The sequence below is a fragment of the Myotis nattereri genome, assembly GCF_964212035.1.
Source record: "Myotis nattereri genome assembly, chromosome: 14".
NCBI lineage: Eukaryota > Metazoa > Chordata > Mammalia > Chiroptera > Vespertilionidae > Myotis > Myotis nattereri.
The window spans coordinates 19,023,515-19,038,352 of record NC_138089.1 but is presented as its reverse complement, the minus strand read 5'-3'; the positions used below and the strand labels follow the sequence as shown (position 1 = coordinate 19,038,352).

At 41.6% G+C, this 14,838-nt stretch overlaps 1 protein-coding gene across 1 annotated transcript in view; it reads right to left on the bottom strand.

The window, feature by feature from the left end:
• Positions 1–14,838, bottom strand: part of ERC2 (ELKS/RAB6-interacting/CAST family member 2) — an 871,001-nt gene that overhangs the window by 402,011 nt on the left and 454,152 nt on the right. Inside the window, exon 14 of the mRNA XM_081105973.1 lies at positions 9,171–9,306. Coding sequence (XP_080962099.1) covers positions 9,171–9,306 — 136 coding nt within the window. The remainder of the gene's footprint in view (positions 1–9,170; positions 9,307–14,838) is intronic.

Sequence of the window (14,838 nt, the reverse complement as noted above, 5' to 3'; positions counted from 1 at the left end):
TTGCCCAATAAAAAGTAGCAGCTATTATTCTTATTGTTGAATTGTCTAAGCAATCCACTTGTTTTCCATGACAAGAGATTTCCTGAGTCTCTTTATAGATGATATCCCATTATGGATGAGAAAAAGAGGCAAAGATATAAATAACTTAAACCAATTTTTATGTATCATCTAAAGAGTCCTAAGCTCCATAGTTTGTTCTCACAGCAATTTTTTCCACCACTCACTTGTCCCTCTTTAATGACTCTAATTTTAAAGACAGAGAAGAGACATACTAGATAACAGAATACCATGTTTATAAAATGTGCATAAAGCTTAGCTTATTGTGAAGGCATAATTTTAGATTATCTTAAAGGGTCAATCTAATATCCACCATTAAGGAGCAGAGGCCCAACCTTTGGGCTTGAAGGTTCAAGGTTCAAATCCGCCTGAAGGCAGACACATTTTATGGAACCAGTGGGCTGCACAAATAGCACTGGGCAAGGATATGAAAGGCCTGGGATCTGGTCTCTCCTCTGCCAACAACTCCCACTGGGGTGTTGGGTAAGTTATCTGCCTTTGCAGGGCCCTACTTTCCTCATCAGCAAAACAAAGAGCTTGTGTTAAATAAAGTCTAAGGTCTTTTCTAGTAAGAAAAACTTACGATTGCTTAGCCTTGCAGAGTTTTTCCAGGCACCATAAAGAAATAAAATGCAAAGGGAAAGTGTAATAGCAGAGAAGAAATTAAAAGTATCATAAATTCAAATTACCAACTTCCCAAGTGTGTATTTCAGAAGAGGCTATTAAGTGACTAGAAACAGATTTCATAGTTGAATTTACCTTTCACAAGATTTTTATCTAAATCATTGCCTATGTCATTGATTGTCATTTCCCTAGTCTGGAGTGCCTGAATATACAGCTTAGCCATGCTCTGGACAAGCCATACGTCTGAGTTAACATTTTAAAAAATTAACCATGTGCAGTTCTCTGCCTTGGGCAGCAATGTGCTGAAACACCAGCATCTATGATGTCAGGGTGACATGCACTGTGATTTGCAGGTGGCCCCTGACTAACCTCCAGTAGCTGTATCTCAGGGCAAACCTGCAGTAATTGCCCTGGCCACAGAGAGCTGATTTAAGTGGACTCGATCTTTTGATGCATGTTGAACACAATTGCCCCCTAGGGATTCCTGAGTCTCCTGTGTGAGTTATTATGTAAATTCTACCTTTGAAAAAATTATAAGGTGTGCTGTCAAAATTTTTTTTCTCCTTTCAGCCTGCTTGCCTTCCATGTGTGGGTTCTTCAGTAATGCCTTCACCATTTCTACTTTGAAGATTATACTGCGCATGCTATGGATTCAAGTAGAATACAAGAACATTTCGATGCTCCAAGCACACACCTCTGACACCTCTTTTCTCAGTGGCTTTTAAAGCATGACTTCTGGTTCAGAAACGTTTGCCTGGGAAAGCATTTTCTTCAGTGTCCAAAAGCTGACTGAGCCTTCGTCTGACCTTCATAAGAAAAACTCTGAGGCCTTGGTTCCTCCTCAAAGCTTTGCCTTTTATGAGACCCATGATTACAGAAGAGTCACTGAACAACTGCCTGAGGCTCAGTTTCCTCATCTATAAATGAAGATATACAAACTTGACCCATCCAATCCTCAAGGTCAATGGGAGGATCACGCATGAAGCTCAGCCCGTGAAAGCCCTCTGTGAAGTTCACAGGGCTCAGCTGAGATGCTATTATTACTACTGACCAAACTGATCACTAGAAGTGGTTTTTAATCTATATATATAAAAGCCTAAGCAACCATTAGACCAGTAGCTATGATGCGCACTGACCACCAGGGGGCAGACACTCAATGCACAGGCATGGAAACATGGAACAGACTGATGAATCTCAGAGGGAAGCGGGGAGGGCAGGAAGAGATTAACTAAAGATCTTATATGCATACTAGAGGCCCAGTGCATGGATTTGTGCACCGGTGGGGTCCTTCAGCTTGGCCTATGGGGATCGGGCTGAAACCAGCAATCTGACATCCCCTGAGGGGTACCAGATTATAAGAGGGTGCAGGCCAGGCCGAGGGACCCCCCCACCGGTGCATGAGTCCGTGCACTGGGCCTCTAGTAAACATATAAAAATGATGTCTCCAGTTTATAGCCAAAAACTCCTTCAAAATAAGCCCAGAGGTCAGAGTTAAAGGTAAACTGAAGAAAAGCAGATGCTACAAGGCAAGCCCTCCATCCTCGCTCCATAGAGCTAGTGCCCACTCTGTCCTGTAGCACCCCTCTGTCTGCTGATTCTCCCTGGAGATCACAGGCGCATGCATGCTGCCTTTCCCCACCAACTGACATTTCAGGGGCCAAAGGGCACAAAATGGGATAAAAATTAAAAAATCGTCTCAACTCCTAGTCACCTCTCTCAAAATGAATAAGAGATTACATATCATTCTACCACGACTTCTTTTCCAGCCTCCAGCCCCTCCGGCTTTGTCATCCCAGAGCATTTACAACTCTGCTCCCATAATAACAGTGATTTCACTTGATAAATATGTTGCATTTCATTCTGCAGGATCTTCAGCCTTTGACAAACAAATATGCACTTTGCTGAGGACGGCTGAAGAGCCACTAATGGAGTGAAACCCGAAAATCCTTCAGAAAAGAATAATGAACTCCACTCCATCTCTAGGGGATAATTTAGGAGGTCGATTAGGCAACACTTGATTAAAGGTAAACCTCTCTTTTCCATAGAAATATATTGTGTTTGTACAGAGGGGCTGTATGAAGTGAAGGATTAGTCACAAATCCTGAGGAAAAAGCAGAAGACGTTTCTCGAAGAAATATGCAAGTTACTGCATATTGGGAAAAACAAGTAATTGGGAAGAAAGGAGAAAAACTCCACATAAAACAGTTTTATTTACTCGATTTTACTTGTCTGCTTGGAAGATTTCTAAGGAATGGTTAGTTCCCAAATACCGTGCACAGAATGCCTGGTCTCCCTGACAGTCCTTGATTTCCTACAAAGAGTAGGGACTTCAACCCAAGGCTACTGGAAGCTGACTGTTAAGTAAGATTTTCTGAGGCTGCCTACAGAGATCTGCTACAACAAAAGTCATTCTGGGCTCATGGAGAATGAGAGTGCAAAAGTAAAATAAATGTCAAAGTAAATCTCCAAGAATAGAAAACCTTCTGTATTAATCTTCAGTCCTACTGGCCAATGTTTGGTGTCCTCTGCAGACTGGCGAATACCTGAGTACTTTTTGTCATCTTAAACTATGAATAGCCTGGAAACATGGGATGCCTCTCAGGCCACATTTCAATACCACTACAGACTTTATCCACAGCTTAATGGAACATCCCAATCTCTACCCACCAAGGTAGAAAATCACAGGACAAAGGAAACACCTCACTGTGCTAAGAAGATCAGACTAAATGAAAATGAAAATGTAAACAAATGTGGATTTCTCTTTTAAGCTGGTGTTAAGACGACGTCTCTCACCTTTCCATATGTTGAACAAGATGGCTGAAATGGGGCCTCCCTAAATCACTCCACACCATGCCTACCAAACAGCCATGAAAACGTAGAACTAAATCAACGTGTTTTGACAGTGATGAATCTCCTAGCTCTGCTGGTCAGGTTTCTTCTAATGGCAGTAGGCAGAAGTGCACCGTAACAGGCGAACATAGATCACCACTAGAGTAACCATTTTAAGCTTGGGGAATTGAAAGAGAAATTAACTCATTGACATGGAGAAATGAAAATATCGATATGAAGGCTTAAAAATTGCTTCTTAAAACATCAGTGTCCCTCTGCAAAAAACAACCTGGCAAAGCTTGGAAACTCCATAACGTTTTGCTGAAAGCTAGGTATGTGTAAGGTTTCTGTTGCTTGTTACACTTCCTCTGTTAGCTGATTCCAAATCTAATTGGAGGAGCAAAGTCAAAAAAGTCCCCTTGGAAAAAAGGTACGGATGTCCAGAGTTGCACAAATTGGAAAATAAAATTGTCTTCTGAGCTTTTTTGCTTTTTTTAGAACTCTACTAAAAGGACAAGAATAAATGGGAACATTCATTTGCTTTTTAAACTGATCACACTTGGGCTTAACCACTAGCAGAGAAGAAACTTTACAGTTCCCTGGGAACCTATAATTTGGAAACGGAAGCACACAAGAACAGACTTTAGTTTTCAGGCAATAAATTGAAGAGAATTCTGCAGACATACAACAGAAAAGGAGCATAAAATATTGGCTTGTGCACTTCTTAGAATGTTAGTTCATTAACTTGATAAGCTGCACAGGGAAAAATGCAGCCAAAATCTACAAAGATGTCCACTGGGATTTCACATTGGCATATTTACTCAGCAAGAAATAGCAAGAGGTTGGAGGGGGAAATATGCATCCCGTCCTGGTAGAGACGATTTAGTGTGAATCTCCGGGAAGACACCTTGTTGAAAAATCTCCATGTGGCCTCTACGGGGACACACGGAAGCCCAAAGCCCCGAGGACAGACGTAAATATCATGCTCCATCATCTGTGTCCTGGGGAACAGGTCTACAATATTATACAAGAAAATCAGTCCTTCACTTCGACTTTTCACACATAATTCAGCATAAACTTGAAAAATATTTTAATTTTCCCTCCTTATTGCCCAAAATGTTTTTTAGTGCTTTATTGGAAACTTTCATTCACTGGCCTGTGCTCAAGATCTGTATTACTCATCAGTATAAAATCGTTAACAAAGGATTTGTCAGGCGATACTTCCAATGGGCACTGTCTTCTATGGTTAGAAGCTCATTAGCTGTCTCTCTGGGAGAAAACCCTAATAACTGAACCCCACGTGGATCAGATCTGTGCTAGGCTCTTTCATAAACTTCATCTTATTTGAACCATCCAGGAGGGTACTAATTGTAATCCCCACTTAAAGATTAAAAAGGTGAGGGTCAGAGAGATTCCCTGCCTTATTCAAGTAATTACATAGTCTCAAACTAAGGTATTTCAGACAAAAGAAAGAACTCAGGACAAACGCACTAAACTGCCATCTCTCTTTGGTGGGTCGCGTTGGGCCAGCTCTTTATTTACAGTAGGAACAGAGAGCCAGGCTGTGCAAGAGATGCTACACACCAGGGGTCAGTTCAACTGCACGTGTGCTTCACCGGACCCACGGAGTGTTTAAAGCCATTGAAACCAACTTTCTAAAATCCACAGATTTCATGTAAAGATTCACATGTTATGGCAACCAGAAAGCCTCTGGACCAGGGGTGGGCAAACTTTTTGACTCGAGGGCCACAATGGGTTCTTAAACTGGACCGGAGGGCCAGAACAAAAGCATGGATGGAGTGTTTGTGTGAACTAATATAAATTCAAAGTAAACATCATTACATAAAAGGGTACGGTCTTTTTTTTTTTTTTTTTTTTTTTTTAGTTTTATTCATTTCAAACGGGCCGGATCCGGCCTGCGGGCCATAGTTTGCCCATGGCTGCTCTGGACTCTAGGGCCACTTCATGGCAGCAGTCAGCCAAAACTCGGTGGTCCCATGCCTTTGATGAGGCATGGACTCACAGTGCCCACCACTGTCTATTACATCCCTACACACAAGCCATGGCAGCAGCAATTTTTGATTAGTTTTACGTTCTTGCTTTCCTTATAAAGGAGAACCATTTCTCCAAAGCATGTCTCTTTCGACAGACCACATGGCTGCCTTGCCCCTTCACTATGTCCTCTTTGTGGGAAGAGTGCACTTCCCTACTCTTGCGTCTCCAATTCTCATACCAACTGGTTGAATCTCTTCAATCTTCCTTTGGGACACAATCCAAAAGCCATTATCATTTCCGGCAATGCTCAGTCTTAGATTTTTCTGGATGTAATATCTATTTGGCTGAATCATGAAGTCAGAGTATCCAACCATTACAAAATACTGGTGTAGAAAAAAACAAATTTTGTAAGTGCCAATCACACAACCATCAGCTAATCAACCAACCAATCAACCAACCAAGTAAACCAGATGCCAGGTGACTGAAACTTAAAGGGCTTAACAGGCCGACTTATAAACAGGAAGCACTTAAAACAACAGCAGTATAAAAAAACGAAGTGCCCCCAGAAAGGAAAGTTCTGCCTTCAGAAGGCAGTAATTGCTGCATCTGAGTACATCTGCTTAACAATCCAGGAAAGTGGGAGTTTTACTCTCTATTAACCTTAACCAGAGACATTTTCATCAAAATTAATCGTGATTACTTTTTATTGCATTTCAAATGCTGTCCGTTATTTGGGGTGGTCAGGAATGCAACTAAGCAATTCCAGACCAGGCTATCTTTTATGAATAAGTCTATGAGGTAGTTACTAAGGCCCCTTATGAAAATATTGCTATACAAAAGTTCATGGGTCAAAACAAGACATTAATTTCCATAACTGGATGTGTCCTTAGAAAAGAAAAAAATGACTATTTATAGAAAAAACAGAAACTTTAATGCTCAATGCATATCACAGCAGAACTGCATAATTTCCATGTGCAGCATAGATACTTTTAAAATGTTTCTTTTATCTTTTCTTTGTTGTTATAACAATAAAAATAGAAAAAGAAAAAAGAAAAGAAAACAAAAAACACTCTATCATTAACACTTATTTTGAGTATAGCTTGTATCAAGTACAATCCTAAGTTTTTATATGCACTGACACTTTATTTTTATTTATTATTATTTTTTAATCCTCACCTGAGGATATGCTTATTGATTTTAGGGAGAGAAGAACACAGAGAGAGTGAGAGAGAAACATCATCTGAGTGAGTATACTGATTGGTTGCTTTCCATATGGGCCCTGACCAGGAATCGAACCCGCAACCTATGGATGTGCCCTGATGGGGAATGGACCCCACAACCTTTCAGTGTATATAGATGATGCTCCAACCAACTGAGCCACATGGGCCAGGGCTGCATTGACACTTTAATCCTCACAACTCTGGAGTAGATGCAATTATTATTCCCATTTTACAGATACACTGGTCTTAGGGAAGTTATGTAACCTGCCCAAGGACTTTCAGCTAGTAAATTTTGAAACTTGGAATGAATTCTGGACATTCTAGCTCCGCAATTAGATAAAGAAATATAGCAACAACACTTATCTCACTGTCACAAGGACCAATTGGTCTGTTATGTTTTGTGCCCTGACTGTATCTTGCTCTGTGCAACCTATGTACCTGCCTGGAGGGCCTTCCCTACTGCTCTCTCCCTCCCATGTCAAACTCATTCCATCTCAGTCCTACTTCTCTCCAAAGTTTTCTTGCCCCCCTCTCTTAATTCTCCAGAACCCTCACCATATCCACAATCTCCCCATATGACACTGATATGAAAAAAAACCAAAGGTGGCTTTGGCTGCCCAGCACCCCTTTTGGTAACAGAACTCTCTTTCTTATGGGAAATCACCTGTCCCCACTCTCAGCCCATGGGCTTTGGGTAAGGCTACCCCCTGTCCTCAAGATGAGGTCATCACATGACCTGATCCTGGCTTGGCCAATTCATGTGTTTTATCAGCCTTTGAACTTTGTCTAGAACTACTAAGAAAAGACTTTTCTCCTTTCCCTGGGGTAACAGCACTCACAGACTGTGTTGGCTGCTGGTGGCCATCATTGGCATCCCTGTGGACTGCCTTCCTGAGAATCAAGGCAACGAAGAACGATGGCTATCTGTGAGTAGGATAAAGTCGGATTCCTGATGCCATAGTCTGCAACTAGGAGCCCTGACTAACCCAATTGACATAAGAATTAAACAGCTTCTATAAAGTAAATAGCACAGAACCCAGTATATGGAGAAGTTTAATAAATGGTACCTAATCCTGTTAATACTTCTCTACATTAGTTTCTTGAAGGTGGAAGACCTGGAGTCAGGTTCATCTCCAATCCATGCTAGATGTCATTTCATTACTTTTCTGAGACTAGTTTTACCATATGTAAAATCACCATTTTTGTGAAGAATAAATGAGACTGTGTGCCTGGCAAGGCAATAAAATGTTCTACAAATTTAAGTTAACTACTAGTATATTCTCAGTCTGTAGGCTCCAATCTGATGTCTCATAACCAATAGGGAAAAGAATTACAAAACCCTGGGATGTAATTTGCCAAGAACATTGAGGAAGCTGTGGATTTAAACAAGTGACCAGTCCATGCTAACTAAGGTGGCCCCAGGGCTGAACAAAGAAGCTGATTCTAATACTGTGCTATCCAAATCAGGCATCAGTGCAAGGAGGCTTGACTGGCAATCTTCAGGCACCTCCCGGACACAGAGAGAAAAGAAATTACTACTAAGTCATCCCCTCATGCCAGTCTCAGTGCAGGGCATGTTCTTGCATTTCTTACTCCAGAATAATTTATTTCTCTTTGGTTCAATTAAAAAGAACAATTTTATGTACATATTGAAATTATCTAACTTCTTCTATCTCCAAGGAGGAAACCTAATATATAACTGGAGAGAGACATTAATTAATAAGCAAAATTTAAAATGAACTCCAGCCAACTTGAACTTGAACTGCTCTGTTTAAAGGCCCACAAATAAATAAAGGAACTTCAAAGCAAATGCCCTGGGCTAGCTTGAATGTTTTATTGAGCACATGGAAAGAGCCCCTTTGCCAAAAATAGGAATGGTTAATGAGGAAAAATGGGTGTCTTCAGTGGGTCCATTGGTTTCTGAGAGCCATCCATTCAGAGATAACTATATTCCACTGAGAAGACAGAATAATGACCTGTTTTGGGGCCTCAGAGTTTTAGGCAAAACAAAACCAGTTTTATAAACTCTCTGAGACCAAATTCCTGCATCTTTTCCCAAATACCTTCTCTGATAATAGGCACACATTTGCCTTCTCCTAAAACCAAAGCAACGTCCATAATTCTAAAAGGAAGACATTTCTACGTTTTAAGCTTCTTGCCAACTATATAAACGGAGCCCTTCACATTTAAGGTAAAGTATAAGAACCAAGAGAACCTGTGAAGCATCAGTGGGCTCCCCCATAATCGCTTTTCTTGGACACCATTTTGAAATGATGCTCCTCACTACAAACACCTCCAGGTCCCCTGGGGGTATGTGGTCAGTGCTGGATTCAGGGCAGAGGCACGCCCACCGCTTCCGCGCACGTTTTCCCACAGTAGTGGCTACGTGTCAGAGCAAGTGGACCTCCCACTACTGAGGCAAGAAGAGGAAAAGCCTGGGCTCACCTGCAGGTGCTGGGAGGGGTCCGCCATGCTATCTTCCCGCCTGCGCACTTCCTCCAGGAGCTGGGCGTTCTTCTTCTTTTCCAGCTGCTGGTTGTGCTTGAGGTTGGCCACCTTCTTATTCTGATCCTTCATATGCCTGAGGAGAGTCAGCACAGCTGGGTTAATTCAACCCCTGCAAGGTCGTACGCGATCATAATGGAAGCGCTAAGTACAGACCCGTATTGATATGGGTTCAGGGAGAGCTGGGGCTTCAGAGTATTCTATTCATTCAACCACACATGGGTATGGAGCACCTACTTCATGCCAGGGACCAGGAGGGCACTGGGGCTGCAGTGGTGAATAAAACAGGGATAGTCTCCACCCTCCTCATGGAGCTTAGAGTCCAGTAGAGGAGACAGACAAATACCAAGGAGACACAACTTAGGTTTCCTAATGTTGAAGGAAACACAGAGCATGTTGTGAGAGATGATGTGCCTTGCATGTGTGGAAAGGCGGGGGGCAGAGCAGATGGCTTTAGTCACTGTGTCCAGGAAACCTCCCTAAGGAAACAAGACTGTGAGTGAGGCTCTGAAGAACCAGCCAAGAAAACACCTGGGAAGGAGCCCCCAGGTAGAGAGAACAGCAAGTATAATTCCCAAGGCAGGAAAGGACCTGGCTACTTTTAAGAACTGGAAGACTGCAGGGAGTAAGTAATGGGGTGGGGTGGGGTGGGGTAGGCGATGGAACTGCAAAGGTAGGCAGGACTCATGGTATGCTGGGCCCTAAGGTCTGTGATGGAACATTTATTTTCTCCTAATTAAGTGCTTGCTGTTCTAATTATTATTATTCTTTTGGATCAGGTTCTATTCTGAGATCATAATCCATTACTTTGATTTTAAAATAACAATTACAAGGCTCCAATCAAATACATTGTCATCACTTAGCTCAAACAGAATAACACTTTGGCTAATCATCGTGCTAAATAAGCCCCAGTGCTTGGACCAAAAAGTTCTCAATGAATCTATAGGATGTCAAAGTGCAAAATCATAAAGTGATCAAGTGAGAGTAAAAGACTAAGGATAAAGGACGGGTTAAAACAAAGCAGGGGAGGGGGCAGTTACAGGCGTAATGTGGCCTATTTCACCAGCAGCGTTTAGCGAAACATTCCACAGGTTTAGGCAACCATGTCCACGGCAGCTGTTATAAATCTAATCCAACATGTGAGGAGGCAGGAGGGCTGTCCAGAGGGCTCAGGAGCAGGGATTCCAAAGTTGGAGGGCCGTGGAGCAGAGCCATCAGAGGAACTTTTAATCCCTTCGCCCACTCTCCCCTGCCTTGCTAATGGGCCACTGTTACTGAGTCCCGAGTCCCAAACAAGTGTATTGAGAACCACTTCTCTTATGGAAGTATGGGTGAGATGAGAACTAGATGATAAACAACAAACAGGCCCAAATGAAACAACTAATCATCAAATGGAAGCATTCTCAACAAGAAACTCTTATTTCTAGTGCTCATTAAATTATAGATGTGTCTACTTCCTCCTACTCCAAGAAAAAGAAATTCAAGAGAATTATTTATTGAGCTTAAAAATCATCTATTAGGGGCTCTGCTAATAAAAATATTCTGAACCAACTAAATATTTGGCTCAGTTGGTTCAGAATATTTATAAAACCAACAGACTCAGTGATTTAAATATTCCTCGTGATACTTATTAAGAGGATATAAGTATAGAAGGTAAGATAGAATAACCATCCCCTTCATCATTATTTGGATTGGATTATTTTGGTCTCATATTTCCCTGTTTTAACCAGATACAGTAATGTGCACATATGATGCTACCAGCAAAGTCTACATGCTAATCTACTTTTAGGAGAGTATCATTTGGTTACTACAGAGATGTTAAGAATGATCACTTGCTTCCTAAATGAACAGAGGTATAGTCATTCCAAAGCACATACTAACCCAGGGCAAGTACAATTCCTAGTTCCTTGGACGACAAGGCCAGTGCACGGTAATAGGATGTGAGGGAGAGGTCAGTATTACTAGTGAGATTGTTTAATTAGAGGACATGTTTTATAAAGAAATACTTTTTTATTACTTTGAAGTACACCCTTAAATAGAACTAACTGCTAAACGTTTCCCCCCAAGTACCAGTGATAAATAAAACAGATTATAATTGCAAGCATCATTTTGCAAACATCACTTAAGGAACTCCCACAAAGTTCCCAAGAAGACCTTGCTTTCTGGGATACTGCAGGGGTTTTTCAATCCAAAAAGAAGAAAACATTCCAAATCCATGCACCCCTTAAAACGTTCCAGAATTAAGAATGAGCAGCAATCAACTCGTGCTATATAATTTAATACAGGAAAATATACAATTTTAGATGCACAGTTCAATGAGCTCTGACAGATGTATGATACCCATGTAATTACCACCATAATCAAGATATGGAGCCTTTGCATCACCCCCTGAGTTTCCCTGTGCCCTTTCACAATTAACCCCCTGCCACCACCCAGGCTTGGCAACCACTAATCTGTTCCTATAGAAGAATGGAACCACAGAGTATGGCCCAATTTGTGTCTGCCTTATTTCACTCAGAATGATGTTTTGATTATTACTGATTAACAATGCAGTTGTCAGTATCAGTAGTTAGTCCATTTTTGTTGCTGAGTAGTATTCCACACATGGTTATTCTACAGTTTGTTTAACCATTCATATGTTGATCAATATTTGGGGGTTTTACAGGTTTCTAGCTATTAAAGTAAAACTGCTATGAACACTAAAAAGAGAATAGAATGGGTAGCTAAGAACAATGGAAACTGAAGTTCAGACACTGTGATGGAGGCATATCTTCAGTCGTCTCCAACTATTCCTTCAAATACCACCTTATTTAAGGCACTAGCAATTGGAAAAGAAAAGTAGGGTTTTAAATGGCACAACTTAGGATTTGGGCCAATAAGATCTATGCAGAATAAGGTGATGAGGATGATCATCTTGTCTTTGCACATGTGAATATCAAGAGATACATGTAAAGTGTCCATAACTTCTTGCTAGGATGACTAGGGTTTTCATATATTTTTCTAGCAATAGAACCCTTTCTTCTAAGAAAAGCTTACTTGAAAGCCAAAAAGAGAAAGAACAACTGCTCTGCCAGAGGTAGGAAGGAGGGAAGGAGTGGAGTGGGATGGGAAGAGATGAGCACCTCATCCACTGGACAGTTCCCCTCTCAGATGCTCCTCAGGGAAGCTAAGGCAAGCGGTGGGGTAGGAAGGGAGAGTAGGAGGCAGGTAGAAAACGTCATAATGTTTAAAAATATTAGATCCCATGGAGAAGAGAAAATACTCCTACACAAGCTCAGTAGACACTTGCTGAAGGAATCACCACAGTGATTCTTGCTAATAGTAACTTCAGCATTTCCAAGAGTAAGATGTGTAAGTGGCCTATCAGTCCCCACTCTTTCCCCACCTGCAGAAGTAAACACACACCGCATAAGTCATGCCGCACTCCGCGTGGCTCTCAATGGTCTCTAAAACTCTGTGGGAGTGCAAGCCACCAGCCCTCTGACAGTACTGCCTGAGAAGAAAGTGTCTCTGATACCAGCTTCCCCAACTCCCACCCCCTCCCCCCAGGCAACTCAGGTTCCAAGACCACCAGAGACTGACCTGCTCCTTGTCTGGGGGAAAAGTCATTTTGGAGTGATTTTTTTTTTCTCTCCAGGAAAACAGCATTAAAATATATCAAAAATGCAAGTTTTTTTAAAAAGCAATCATGGGGGCGTGGTTTGAGAGTACAGTGGTATGGGCAGTTTTTAATGTTTGCCTTAAATTGACCAGTCTCATTAAGCAAGTCATGTCACTTTTCTTGTTTTTAATATTTTTATTGATTTTAGAGAGAGAGGAAGGAAGAGGGAGAGACAGAAATAATGATGAGAGAGAAACATCCATTGGCTGACTCTTGCATGCCCCTAGTGGGGATTTCCCAAAACTTGGGCATGTGTCCTGACCAGGAATTGAACTGGTGACCTCTTGGTGCATGGCATGACACTCAACCACTGAGCCACACCAGCCAGGCAAGTCATGTCACTTTTCAAATGCAGCCATCATTAAGGAATTTGGATTAAATAAAAAAAAAATTCCAGCAGGTATCTAGATCAACAATGGCTACTATATTAAGAATGAATGTCGGTTCTGGTTGGGTAATTAAGTTGGGTGGAGCATCAACCTGATGTGCCAAGGTTGCAGGTTTGACCCCTGATCAGGGAACATATAAGAATTAACCAATAAATGCATAAATAAGTGGAACGATAAAATGAATCTACCTCTCTCTCTCTCTTTCTCCACACCCCCCCCCCACCTTCCTCCCTCTCTATAAAATCAACAGATAATTTAAAAAAAAAAAAAAAAAGAATGTCAGCCCTGACCAGTTTGGCTCAGTGGATAGAGCGTCGGCCTGCGGACTGAAAGGTCCCAGATTCGATTCCAGTCAAGAGCATGTACCTTGGTTGCAGGCATATCCCCAGTGGGGGGTGTGCAGGAGGCAGCTGATTGATGTTTCTCTCTCATTGATATTTCTAGCTCTCTATCCTTCTCCCTTCCTCTCTGTAAAAAAATCAATAAAAATATATTTTTTAAAAAAAGAATGTCAGAGAGGACAGACTCCTGCTAGTTTCACTTGAATAATCCATCAAAGTAAAAACATATTCTCTAACTTGCTGGTGAGAGCTGGTCAGGCCTCTACAATCACATGGCTGGGATATGGGCTGGGAGATACATATGTTTCTCCAAAAATGTATGTTTATTTGTATAGAAAAGAGAAAACCAAACCTTCTCTTTCTTTAAAATCTCAGCAGAAATCAGATGCCATTTTTTGCCCATCTGCTCTCGAAAACTTGAAATGATGGATAATAGCCATTGTTAGAGAAGACGCCAGAATCCAGAGCTCTCATCTGTGGTCAGCAGGAGTGTAATTGACAAAGGCATTTTTGGAAACCAATTTGGCAGGATCCACCAAAGTGCACAGACACTTTGCCCAAGCAAACCCACTTCTAGGACAGTAGCCTACAAAAATGCTTGTCCAAATATATATGTACAAAAATTTTCATTATAGCGCTACAAAAGTGAAAATTTGAAAACTGCCTCATCACCCACAAGGAACCTGGCTGAGACCGAGTACATGCGCACCATGGAACCCTGAGCCAGCTGAGGAATGAAGGCAAAACTGAGATGTGGAAATGGAAAAGCCTTCAAGACATAGTATCAACTGAAAAAGAAAACAGGCAGCAGAATAATACCTATAGCTGATCTTGTTTATCATAAAACATGAAAGCCTGTTGGATGGATAGATACAAACATGCCTGGACATGGAAACTCCTAGACACCCCTCACCAGTCTGTAAACGATGGTTCCCTTTGAGTATGGGAATGGGTTTGGGGAAGAAGGGGAACTTTCATGTGTGTGTGTGGGGGGGGGGGTGTAAAATACATATATAAGAAAATGCACAAATATTAAGTGTACAAGTCAATGATTTTGACCAATCAAAATGCAGAGCACTGCCATCACCCAGCCTGGTGCCCCTCCCCCTGCCCAGAAGTGATCACAGTTCTAACCTTTACTCACATGAATCTTTGACTGCTCTTGCACTGTGTACACATGGAACCAGAAGCACGTGTTCTTTTCGGTCTGACTTCTC